Consider the following 12323-nt stretch of genomic DNA (forward strand, 5'->3'; position numbering starts at 1 on the left):
ACCAGCTTGTCAAGAACAGCTGTAACGATTCGAGTGCCTACTCCACGTCAGGTGGGTGCTGCTTCTTGATGGGTAGTATGGAAACTTTAAGAAGGTTCAATTAGCTTGCCTGAAGACACTCAGGGAACCAGTCCTTGCTCAGATCTCCCTCTGGGCACACGTGCGTGCGTTGGAGAGTGGGGGGAGGCCGAGAAGACCCGGTGAATGGCTGACCTGGCTTGGGGCAGCCCCGGGGCCCATCCTTCGCGCTGGCGCAGGGAGGAGCGAAGCTGTGCGCGCACTCGATCGCCGCCGGGCTGTGTGTCTGCGGCTCTATCTAGATGGCTCCCAAGGGCAGTGGGGATGGTTCACAGTCTGGAGGAGAGAGGGCGGCAGTCCGAGAAGGGGGCTAAGAGGCCACCCCCAGCCCGGGGCAGCCCGGCACCCGAGTCTGGAGCCTGGGGCGGGGAGGGGAGGTGCCGCTCCCGGGGCCGGACAGAGGCGGGTGGCTCCTCCCCGCCCGCGCCGCGCTGGGTCGGGGCGCGGGGCCGGACTGTGGGGGAGCCGCAGCATTTTCCGGGGGGCGGTCCGGAGGCGGCAGCGCCCGGCTCCTGCCCCGACAGGTGCGCGCCGCGCGCAGGAATGCGGTCTGCCTGACTCATCAGCTCCTCCTTCCTACCTGCCGCCCGGCCCATAAAGCGGTCTCCTCCCCGCCGCCGCCCGCCCGCCCTCCGGACAGTCCCGGCTCGCCCGCGCGCCGCATCCGGAGCCGCCGAGCGAAGCCCAGCGCGGGGAGGGCGCGAGTCAGCCCCAAGGTAGGTCCATCCTCGGACCGCGGCAGGCGGTCGGGGCACAGGCGCGGGGCGGGAAGGCAGTCCCTCCGCACGCCGCACGCCCCTCCAGTGCCTCGGGCCGCCAGGGCTGGGCACCCATTCAGGGACCTCCGAGGGGAGAAGAAGAAAGTGAGTGCGCACCCCAACTGGGCAGACCCGCGGGGAGCTGATTGGTGGGCCGAGTGGCTTTTTGTTTCCCCGGCTCTTCCCTTCCTGAAGGCTGGCCGCCCGGCCCTTGGGGGAATATGAGGGAGAAGTGGGCAGGGGCCAGGCAGTGGCTGGCAGGCTTACTGGGCTGGGCCCCTCTGGGGTTCAAAAAGAAGCAGCCACCTAGAGGCAGAGGCCCTCCCGGCTTGGCTGTGTGGTGCCACAGTCTGTCTGGGGTCTGGGGAGTCCCTGACTCTCCTCTTCTCTTGGCCCTCCTCCCAGAGTCAGCTCAGGACACCCTTCCTCCAGGAAGCTCTCCTGACCTCATCCAACACCCCTGGAGGCTGTGCCCACCACCGTAAACTCCTCCAGAGCCAGCCCCCTTTCCCACCCCCTTAGCCCCGGGTGGGCCTCTGGTTGTAGGCGGGGGTGGGGGGGTGGGGGGTGGTGTGTCTCTAGATGGCTCCCAGAGGGCAGCAGCTGGCTCCTGCTTCTCCCCCATGGCCTTGCCACACTCTGAGCCCAAGGGTGGGCATGGTTGTTGCTGCCTCGGAAGGAGCTGGATGTGAAGACTGAGGGGCTCCATCCTGGGGGCTGAGTGGGGAGAGGGAGCAGGAGGGGCAGCAGGGAAGGTGTGTCTGTCTCCTTGGCCTTGATTTCTGTGGGCAATAGAGCAGCAGAAGGGCCAGGAAAGCAGGAAGGGAGAGAACCATGGAGGGCAGGTGCAGACATGAAACAGGGGTCCCATGGGTGGGAGGGAGGGCGGGTGTGGGGAGAGCGCGGAGCCTATGTTCATGTGGGTCACCATGTGTGTCCAAGAATATGCATGTCCCTGTGCCTGCAAGGCCTGGGTGTGCCACTATGTGATAACACTGGGTGGCAATCACATACTTCCGGGACTCGGGTGGTACATCAAAAGGCCCTTGCAGCCTGGGGACCCAGAGTAGCCTGGAGAGTACGTTTCCCGAGGGCTCTGCCCAGCCCACCACGGCCAGCCACCTCTTCCAATAAGCCCACAATCCTAACTTTTATGTGAAACCTTATTATTTTTAACACCAACAACTACTTTTAAAACTTTTTAGGGATTTTCCTTGGTGGGCCAGTGGTTAGGACTCTGCGCTTTCACTGCCGGGGCCCGGGTTCAGTCCCTGGTCGGGGAACTAAGATCCCACAAGCTGTGCAGGGAGGCCAAAAAAATAACCCAAAAAACTTTTTAAACACAAGTTGAGTCAAACACAACACTCCTGAGTGCATAACTAGCCCCCAGCTGCCATTTTAGAGCCTTCGAGTATAAAGTGAAGGTTAAATGGGGGATGTGCACTGCCCGGGTCTCACCTGGGATATGGGGACAGTGCAATCATCCCCACTGGTTCCTGTACAGATTAAATGGCAATTATGTACATGAAGTGCTGGGCACTTGCCCACTGTGTGCCCAGCCTGGGGGCACAGGAGGGTGAGTAAGAGCTGGGCTGGGCCCTCCAGTGTCTGTATCTGCGTGTGTAATGGTGCCCCCGGGAGGCCTGGATAAGCAGCCTATATTGTGTAGTGTGTGGGTGTGGTGCCTATGCCCCAAGGCTGCAGGAAAGTCATTTCCCCCAAGAAACGCCCCCTTGGCTGGCTCAGGGCTTCCTTACCCCAGGCCCCTCTTAGAGGGTGGCTCCTTCCCAGCAGCCTCTGCCTGCGATGTGTTGGAGCTGCTACTGCCTCCTGGGAGCCACCTGCCTTGGAGCGATGGAGGCAATGCCTTCCTGCAACGCCCCCCCGCCGGCTCTCCCCAGCCATATGGGGGCCTCAGTCTCCCAGAGCCTGGGGCTGACCCTGCCCCACAAGCCAAGGACTGAGCAAAAATCCAAGGAGGGAGGGCCAGTAGGCATGGCATAGTCTTGGGCTGCTGGGTGACTGGCTCTAGAGAAAGAGGAGGGGGTCCTAATGTCAACTCTGCAGGCCTGGTGGCTATGGCCAGCCCCTTCTCTTCAGCAGGCTACCCATCTTTTATTTATTTGTTTGCTTTTTATTAATTTTTATTGCAGTATAGTTGCTTTATAATGTTGTATTAGTTTCTTGCTGTACATACCCATCTTTTTTTTTCTTTTTTAAAATATTTATTTAGTTGCACCCAGTCTTAGTTGCCACACGTGGGCTCCTTAGTTGAGGCATGCATGTGGGATCTAGTTCTCTGACCAGAGATCGAACCCGGGCCCCCTGCCTTGGGAGCGCAGAGTCTTATCCACTGTGCCACCAGGGAAGTCCCCATACCCATCTTTTTTTTTTTTTTTTTTGATCCATACCCATCTTTTAAAAGGCCTCAGGGATTTCAGTGCCTGCCCTGAAGGTCACTAATGAGTTGAGATGGTTTAATGGTGAACCAAAGGCAGATGGGTCTCCTGGGGTGGCTGGCAATGTGTGTGTGTGTGAGCTGGCAGGAGGGGCTTGTAATCCAGCTCCAGGCTAATTTTTGAAAGGGTGATCTGCTCAGGGGCCCCCAAAACTCAACTCTGGGCAGGCAGAGGTGGGGAGTAGGGTGGGGACCCCTCCTCTGATGGGACAGGCAGCCACTGCAGAACTGAGCTGAGTGCAACAAGCCTCCTCCTTCCTTCCCCAGGCCCCAGATATTGGGAGGGGCCCCCTTCTTCCCGGCTGCACCCTCTCACCAAGAGGCAAGTGGGCCAGGACAGAGAGGGGACAGGAAGGCGGAGCCAGGACCCTCTAGGGTGGCTCTGTCCCTGCCAAGCCTGACCCAGGCCACTGGGGTCTGAAAGGCAAAGGCGGAATAAGCCCTGTTCTGCCCTCGGGGAGATCAGCACAAGAGACCTGGCATTGGGACAGGCTCAGAGCCCAGAGTCCTCAGTGGTGAGAGGGTGGGGGCCTCCCTGGGCAGGGCATAGGCCTGCAGGGCATCTGGCTACCCCAGAGACGACAAGGAAGGGGGCAGTGGAAAAGAGGAGTCAGGGGCCCTGGGCCCTGCCACTTGCAGGCCAGGTGGCCTTGGAACATCACTAAAGTTCTGTAGAGCCTCAGTTTCTACATCTGTGCAATGGGAATGATGGAGCTTAGACAGGGACCCAGTGAGCTGACACATGGACCAGAGTTGTCAGGCATGGTATGTCGATTGTTGCTGTTATACAGGAGGAAGAGGATGGCAGGGCCACATCCCAGCTGGTCGACCAGGCTGCTGCTGGCAGCCCTGCTGAGCGTCAGCTTCCCCGGGGACATGGGTGAGTTGGACACACCCCTGCAACACCCCTCTCTGTGGCGGGGGCTCAACTTCCAAGGCACTGCCCTTAAGTGAGGGAGGGGGTTCTCATAGAATGTCTTACCCAGACACTCACTCGGCCATTCAACAAACAACCACCACCCACTTTGAAGGCTGGGGAGCCATGAGCCTGAGCCGTATGGCCCAAGAACACCCAGGGGAGGAAGGAGACTTGGTCTAGAGGAGGGAGAAGACGTCCACTCAGAGAATGGAGGCGCTTGCAGGATGTACTGCGGCTTGGAAAGCTGAGTCGCAAAGTTTTAGAGGAACTTGGAGGAGAGAAATGTGATCATCACCTGCTCTGGGAGTGTCTGCAGTCGGCAAAGGGCTGGAGCTGGCTCCTCCTGATGAAATTTTGCCTGTCAGTGGAGGTCATGCTGATAGCTTGAAATAGACCATGGTGGGAACATTTACACCCTGGAAATTGGCAAATGCTGCAAGTCAGGGCTTCCCTGCCCTCACCGGAGCCCTTGCTAAACATTGACAGTGCACCTTGCCTGGAGCCCAGGAGACTACCCACTAGTGCACATAATAGGTCCTTACTGTGATTTTAACTGAACAAAACTAAAGGGAATCCCAACCTTTGGAGAAACTGGAGTTTTACCTCATTCATTTACTAACAGCTCACTGTGTGCGGGGCTTGGGCTAGGCTCTGGGGACACAGTGATAAACAAGACAGAATCCCTTTTACCCTGGAGGAGCAGGTGGTGAAGGGGGTGGTTAGGGTGTCCCCGTCAGCAAATGGGCCAGCGCCTCGGTCTCGGCCCCCACCATCCTTGCCTCCAGACTTGAGTGGAGAGTCCAGGTTTGAGACCTGGCTCTGCAGGTTTCTAGCTGTGCTACCTGGGACTGACCACGTACCTGCTGGCCTCCATTTCCCCCTCTGTAAATCGGGAGAGGATCCCCACCTCTTTCAAATGAGGATGCACAAGGGAAGGGCTTGGCAGTGGGTGAGGCGCATCTCAGTGGGCACGCCCATCTCTGCTCCCCAGCGAACCGCTGCAAGAAGGCCCAGGTGAAGAGCTGCACCGAGTGCATCCGCGTGGACAAGGACTGCGCCTACTGCACGGATGAGGTGCGATGCTGCTGGGGCCCAGCCTGGGCCACCTTCCCAACCTGCGTGCCCCACCCTGCTACACCCCACGCCTGGGCTCTGGCCCACACTTGCCCCGCCCTCAGCCCAGCCTCAGGCCCGGCGGTCGTGGGAGGACAGGCAAGGGTCAGGAAAATCGGGGTGGTGGGGGCAGGATAAATCCAGGGTTAGGACAGCCAGGGGAAGGGCACTGCTCTCCTGACTCCATCTCCTTCCGGCCAGATGTTCAAGGAACGGCGCTGCAACACCCAGGCAGAGTTGCTGGCTGCGGGCTGCCGGCAGGAGAGCATGGTGGTCATGCAGAGCAGCTTCGAGATCACAGAGGTGCCCAGAGTGGGGGTCGGGGGGGCTGGGCCCTCCAAGCTCAAGGCTGGCTGTTTGTGGGAGGCTATCGTGTCCCCTGGCTGAGCTGAGAGGTATCTCCATCAGATCTGGAGAGACCCTCCAGCCAGGTGTCCCCCTCCCCTGGACACAGGAAACACAGATCGACACCACCCTGCGCCGCAGCCAGGTGTCCCCCCAGGGGCTGCGGGTGCGGCTGCGGCCCGGAGAGGAGCGGCACTTTGAGCTGCAGGTGTTTGAGCCCCTGGAGAGCCCCATGGACCTGTATATCCTCATGGACTTCTCTAACTCCATGTCTGACGATCTGGACAACCTCAAGAAGATGGGGCAGGATCTGGGTACGGCGCAGAAGACAGCAGGGCAGGGCATGGAGAGAGTGGCCTCCCCCAGCTGGCTGGGCACCTGCTCAGGGCTCAGGCTAGCTGCACCCACTCCTCAAGGAAGGACAGGACATCTGAGCACCCTGAGAACTCCTTCCCCCCATTCTCAGAGGCGGGTCCTGTGCAGACCCCAGTAACCACTCGGGAGTGCAGAGAAGGCCCCAGCCGGGTGGGAACCAGAGCCCTCTGGTCCTTTTTGGTTTTTTGGATGTGCTGTGCCTCATGGCTTGCGGGATCTTAGTTCCCCGACCAGGGATTGAACCCACGCCCCCAGAAGTGGAAGCTCAGGGTCCTAACTACTGGACTGCCAAGGAAGTCCCTCCTCTGGTGCTGACACAGAGGGCACCAGCTGCCATAAGGCTGAGGTTAATTCCCAGCTCTGCAGACGGCTGGTCCAGCTCCCTGGCCGCACCCTCCAACTAGCTGCATGCACAACTCTGGGTCCCCCGAGTCCCATTTCCCTCATCCATAAATAAGGACAAGGGCTGTCATGTGCGTGAGCTGACGCCCAACATGCAAAGTGTTGACAATAAGTTATTCTTCCTCTTCCCCCTTCCCAAGCGAGCCCCTGGCCCCTGTGTTGATGGGTTCTTGGGGCTCAACTGCCCCCTCTTTGTTGTTGATGCCCAGCCCAGGTCCTGAGGCAGCTCACCAGCGACTACACGATTGGATTTGGCAAGTTCGTGGACAAAGTCAGCGTCCCTCAGACAGACATGAGGCCCGAGAAGTGAGTGACCGAGGGGGCAGGGGTCCTGGCCAGGTGGCCCACGCCCTCTCCACCCAAGCACTTCGAAGTCTTCAGGTTGAAATGAGCCAAGGGGGAGGTCCCTAGAGAGGGTGGGCAGGGGGTTGGGGGCGTCTTCTCCCCTGACTTTCTCCCTCCCTGACTCTCTCCTTCCCACCTCCGCCCAGGCTGAAGGAGCCCTGGCCCCACAGTGACCCCCCCTTCTCCTTCAAAAACGTCATCAGCCTGACGGAGGACGTGGAGGAGTTCCGGAACAAGCTAAAGGGAGAGCGGATCTCAGGCAACCTGGACGCCCCCGAAGGAGGTTTCGATGCCATCCTGCAGACGGCCGTGTGCACCGTGAGTGCCGGGGCAGGTCCTGTCGGCCTAGACCCAGCTGTGCTTTTCAACAAGGGCATGAGCTGCCCACTGGCCTGCTCTGGCACCAGGCTGGGGCCCCCATCCCCTAAGACAAGCTCAGACCCACTGGGGGACCCTCAATTCCAATCCAAGTTTAGAGGTATCAGGGCCTGAGCAGTCACAGCCTGGTTTTGTATTGGCCAGTGAGGCGGACATGAGTCTTGGGGTTCTGGAACCTTCAGTGTCCTGAGGCCAGCTCCCCATCCAATCTCCCTGTTAAGACCCGTCTCCATCTGTGCTGGAAGAGGGCACTTCCTTTTTTTTGTGTGTGTGGTACGCGGCCCTCTCACTGTTGTGGCCTCTCCCGTTGCGGAGCACAGGCTCCGGACGCGCAGGCTCAGCGGCCATGGCTCACGGCTCACGGGCCTAGCCGCTCCGCGGCACGTGGGATCTTCCCGGACTGGGGCACGAACCTGTGTCCCCTGCATCGGCAGGCGGACCCCGAACCACTGCGCCACCAGGGAAGCCCAAGGGCACTTCTTTTTATGTGCACATCAGTTTTTTCATTTAAAGAATAATGTATCCACAGACAAAAAAGAAATTTCCCTGGCAGTACAGTGGTTAAGGATTCAGCACTTTCACTGCCAGGGGCCCAGGTTCCATCCCTGGTCGGGGAACTAAGGTCTCTCAAGCCACATGGCGTGGCCAAAAAATAAAACAAAATTAGAAAATAAGAAGTAAAAATGAAAATAATGTATCCATATTACAGACAATTTGGAAAACAAAGAACAGAAATTGCCCATAATTTCACCACCATCAGACAACCAGCCACTGATAACCCACCAGCATATTTTGTTCCCTTTTCCTTATTTTATATAGTTGGAATCAGTGTACGTATAGTTCTGAAACTTGTTTTTTTTTTTTCACCTAATGCTATCATAAACATTTTCTCTTGTAATACATGGTTTTCAAAATCATCCCATGTATTTCTCAAACAAATTGCCCCGTGCTGCTTGCTGTACCTATTTTAACTCTTCCGTTGAATGCTGCGTGGCGTACATTTTTCTGTGCAGTTGAGATATTCTTGCAGAGTGGTTAAGACCTTGTGGGGACAGCTGGATGAACCTGGTTCACATCTTGCGTGGTACCCACTGTGGGCACAGCCCCTGCTTCTGTTTCCCACTTCCCATCGCTGGTTTCTTTTTATCCCCCTCATCACTCATGTGCTGTCTGTCACGTGCGTCATTCATGGGGGCGTCAGGCTGTTAATCCCGTGTCCTTGCTGAGCCCCGTGTTGGGACGTGCTTTCGCTGTCACTGTGCACGACACCGTGATGAGTGTCCCCTGCTCCACGGGCACCCCTCCTCGCTCTCCCCAGAGGGACATCGGCTGGCGCCCCGACAGCACCCACTTGCTGGTGTTCTCTACCGAGTCGGCCTTCCACTACGAGGCGGATGGCGCCAATGTGCTGGCTGGCATCATGAGACGCAACGACGAGGAGTGCCACCTGGACACCACGGGCACCTACACCCAGTACAGGACACAGGACTACCCATCGGTGCCCACCTTGGTGCGCCTTCTCGGCCAGCACAATATCATCCCCATCTTCGCAGTCACCAACTACTCCTATAGTTACTACGAGGTGCGGGGGCCGGGGCCTCACTGGGCAGGATGGGGGCGGGCGGGAGGGTCCGTGGAACTTCTCAGACACCCCCATCTGCCTTCCTCCCTTCCTTCCCAAGACTTGGGATGGGCCCTGGTGGGAAGAGGAGTCCACGTGCCCATTCCCCAGGCCTCCTCCCAAGCAGGTGAGGGCTAAGAGCACAGGCTCTGGAACGCACAGCAGGCGCCAGGCCTTAGCTTTCCCATCTGCCAAGTGAGCAAACCCCAAAGGTGTTGTCTGGATTCAAAGAGATGACACTTGTGGGAGGCTGAGCCACAGCCTGGCATTTTCTCCTGCAGAAGCTGTCCTCGTATTTTCCTGTCTCTTCGCTGGGGGTGCTGCAGGAGGACTCTTCCAACATTGTGGACCTGCTGCAGGATGCCTTCAACGTGAGAGCTCTGGAGTCTGAGCCTTTCTGGGGCGGGGCTGGAGAGAAGGCTGAATGGCAGAGGACTGGGAAATAGGACAGGAGGAAGGAAGGGTCTCCTGCAGCCCTTGAGGAGCGCCCCCTGGGCCTGGCCCCAGGTTCCTGCAGCCTCTTCTCCCTTGACCCCCCCACCCACCCCGCCCCCTGCCAGCGCCCCAGGCCTCCGTGTAGGTGGGAGTGCAGCACAGACAGGCCAGGCCAGGGTGGGTGGGCCCGGGGTACCCCCAGGCCATTGATCGCCTGCTCTCTTTCAGCGCATTCGCTCCAACCTGGACATCCGGGCCCTGGAAAGCCCCCGAGGTGTGCGGACAGAGGTCACCTCCAGGATGTTCCAGAAGACGAACACTGGGTCCTTTCTCATCCGGAGGGGGGAAGTGGTACGCCTCCGTGGGGGTCCCGGGGCAGGGGAGGGCGGGCACAGCGCCCTGCGGGGGGGGGGTCTACCTGAACAGAGGTCCAGAGCATGGCCTCCAGTGTCAGATCTGGGTTTGAAGCTCTCTGGATCAGCCCCTTGGCTTGTCCTCATCTGTAAAGTGGAGATCAATCAGCTTGGAGCTCAGGGTTGCTCAGATGAGTGAATGGGCCAAAAGCAACCCTGGTTACTGTTGGTGCTCTTGTTACTGTGGCTGTGCCTGGAGGGAGCAAGTTCGCAGCCCTGAGGAAAGGTGGGCAGGGAGCTGGGTGTCAGGGGCCAGACACATCCCTGGGGCTTGAGGGCCTAGAGACTTCAGGCACGACTGCCCCCTGGTGGTCTGTCCAGGCCTGCCTTGTCTGAGAGTGGGGTCCCTGCAGGGCACATACCAAGTGCAGCTGCGGGCTATTGAGGACTTGGACGGGACTCACGTGTGCCAGTTGCCAGAAGCAGACCAGAAGGGCAACATCCATCTGAAGCCCTCCTTCTCCAATGGCCTCATGATGGACGTGGACATCGTCTGTGACGTGTGCTCCTGTGAGCTGGTATGATGCGGCCCCGCCAGGTCGCGGAGGGAGGGAGAGGCTAAGCCGACCACCCCAGGGCCCTGAGTAACACAGAAGAGCATCCTGTGGCCACAACTCCCTTTCGGGGTGCCCTGAGGGGCAGCGTCCAGCGTCCCTCACCCACCCCCCAGCCACCCCACCATGATTTCATTCCAGCAAAAAGAGGAGCGGTCATCTCGATGCAGCTTCAATGGAGACTTTATGTGCGGACACTGTGTGTGCAATGAGGGCTGGTGAGTGTGGGAGGGTGAAGGCAGCACCCAGGATGCCAGCAGCTCCCAGAGAAGGGGCTGGGCACACCATGTAGGCTGCTGAGGGTGGGTTGGCAGCTGGGCATAGAAAGGGCTAGGAAAGGGGTATGTCTAGTTGGCAGGTGGATTCAGTTCAAAGCACTTTGAAATTCATGGATATGGGAATTCCCCGGTAGTCCAGTGGTTAGGACTCAGCAGTCTCACTGCTGGGACTCCGGGTTCGATCCCTGGTCGGGGAGCTAAGATCCCGCAAGCTGCATGGCGTGGCCAAAAAAAAAAAAGAAATATATGGATATATAGGATTACCTCTGGAAAGACGTGTAAGAATCAGGGCAGTGGTGGCCATTAGGGTGTTGTGTGTTGGACACAGGAGGGAGACGTACTTTACCCTCCATCCCTTTTGGGTTTTTTTTTTGGTTTTTTTTTGCTGTACGCGGGCCTCTCACTGTTGTGGCCTCTCCCGTTGCGGAGCACAGGCTCCGGATGCACAGGCTCAGCAGCCATGGCTCACGGGCCCAGTCGCTCTGCGGCATGTGGGATCTTCCCGGACCGGGGCACGAACCCGTGTCCCCTACATTGGCAGGTGGACTCCCAAACACTGCTCCACCAGGGAAGCCCTCCATCCCTTTGGGACCTTCAGTATCTGAGCCATGAGCACCTATTACCTGAGCAGAGGGGAGTCATAAGAGAATGTTAGTAAGAGTAAGGGCTTTTCAAGCTTCAAGACATTGAATAAGTTTATCATGACTTGAGGGAGGGACAGGGGGAGGGTCTCAGGGGACTGAAGTTTGAGTCTCAGCTCAGCCCCTGCTGTCTACGTAACTCAGACCCACAGGGGCCCACTTAGAGCTTCAGTTTCCTCATCTGTAAAATGGGATGGTGAAAGCCTTCCTGCTGTGCTGTGCGGAAGTGACTGGCTTCTCCTGCAGGAGCGGCAAGACCTGTAACTGCTCCACGGGCTCCCTAAGTGACCTGGCGCCCTGCCAGCGGGAGGGTGAGGACAAGCTGTGCTCGGGGCAGGGCGAGTGCCAGTGCGGCCACTGCGTGTGCTATGGTGAAGGCCGCTATGAGGGTCAATTCTGCGAATACGACAACTTCCAGTGCCCCCGTGCCTCCGGGTTCCTCTGCAACGGTGAGCTACTGGCCCAGGTGGGGTGGAGCCGAGAGGGTGGCCTGGGTGTCCAGCTCCTGCCCTCCGCCTCTAGTTCTGCCATCAGAACCCATGCTGGGAGAGCCTCGCTGGGAGTCGGGACCCCCATGTTCAGGCCCAGACCTCCTCCAGATTCCCTGAGTGCCTCTCCCAAGTCCAGCCCCAACCTGGACCCCTCTCCTCCTCCACAAACTTGGTGCCCAAGGCCCCCGCCAGCATGAAATCCCCATTGTGGAATGTCCCCCTGAGGTCCTCCAGCCCGTGCCCACCCCCTCCTCCACTCTCCCATCCCACTAGAGTGGGTACCACCCAGCTCAGTGATCGGTGGTATATGGCATGGCGATCTTTCCTCTCTCGGAAGATGCTACATCTCTAGCAGACAGGGCCTGGAGTAATGCATCCTCTGTAGCCCCACAGGGCCTAACACAGTGTGGGCCCAGGCCATGGGCACGTAGGCTGGCCAGGGCTTCCGGAGCTGGGCAGGGGTCACAGAACCCGCAGGGGCCACGTGGAAGTACTGAATGGGTGAATGGAGGAGAATGAATGAAAATCCACTCACCAAATGCTTATTAAGCCCCAACTGTATACTTGCCACAGGGGGTCAAGACCCTGCTTTTCTACCCTTTCCTCCGTTCTTGTTTTTGTCTGCCATTTCTTCTCTTCACCTGCCCACCCCAGGGTGTGCTCAGAGAAATGAAGGGAGAACCCAGGACGTCTGGAGAAAGGCAGACATTTGGCACAGG

General features: G+C 58.6%; 1 protein-coding gene across 3 annotated transcripts in view; it reads left to right on the plus strand.

Moving 5' to 3' along the window:
- Window positions 1-718: 718 nt before the first annotated feature.
- ITGB4 (integrin subunit beta 4) overlaps window positions 719-12323 on the plus strand; it is a 31351-nt gene continuing 19746 nt past the window's right edge. For all 3 annotated transcript variants that reach the window (XM_081219086.1, XM_081219084.1, XM_081219085.1), the window contains exons 1-13: window positions 719-794; window positions 4086-4174; window positions 5205-5287; window positions 5528-5629; window positions 5781-5985; window positions 6658-6754; window positions 6940-7111; window positions 8490-8753; window positions 9074-9163; window positions 9456-9578; window positions 9994-10158; window positions 10336-10412; window positions 11360-11562. In XM_081219086.1, coding sequence (XP_081075212.1) covers window positions 4096-4174; window positions 5205-5287; window positions 5528-5629; window positions 5781-5985; window positions 6658-6754; window positions 6940-7111; window positions 8490-8753; window positions 9074-9163; window positions 9456-9578; window positions 9994-10158; window positions 10336-10412; window positions 11360-11562 — 1660 coding nt within the window. In that variant the 5' untranslated portion in view covers window positions 719-794; window positions 4086-4095. The remainder of the gene's footprint in view (window positions 795-4085; window positions 4175-5204; window positions 5288-5527; window positions 5630-5780; window positions 5986-6657; window positions 6755-6939; window positions 7112-8489; window positions 8754-9073; window positions 9164-9455; window positions 9579-9993; window positions 10159-10335; window positions 10413-11359; window positions 11563-12323) is intronic.

This window comes from Mesoplodon bidens (genome assembly GCF_964165515.1).
Source record: "Mesoplodon bidens genome assembly, chromosome: 19".
Lineage (NCBI taxonomy): Eukaryota > Metazoa > Chordata > Mammalia > Artiodactyla > Ziphiidae > Mesoplodon > Mesoplodon bidens.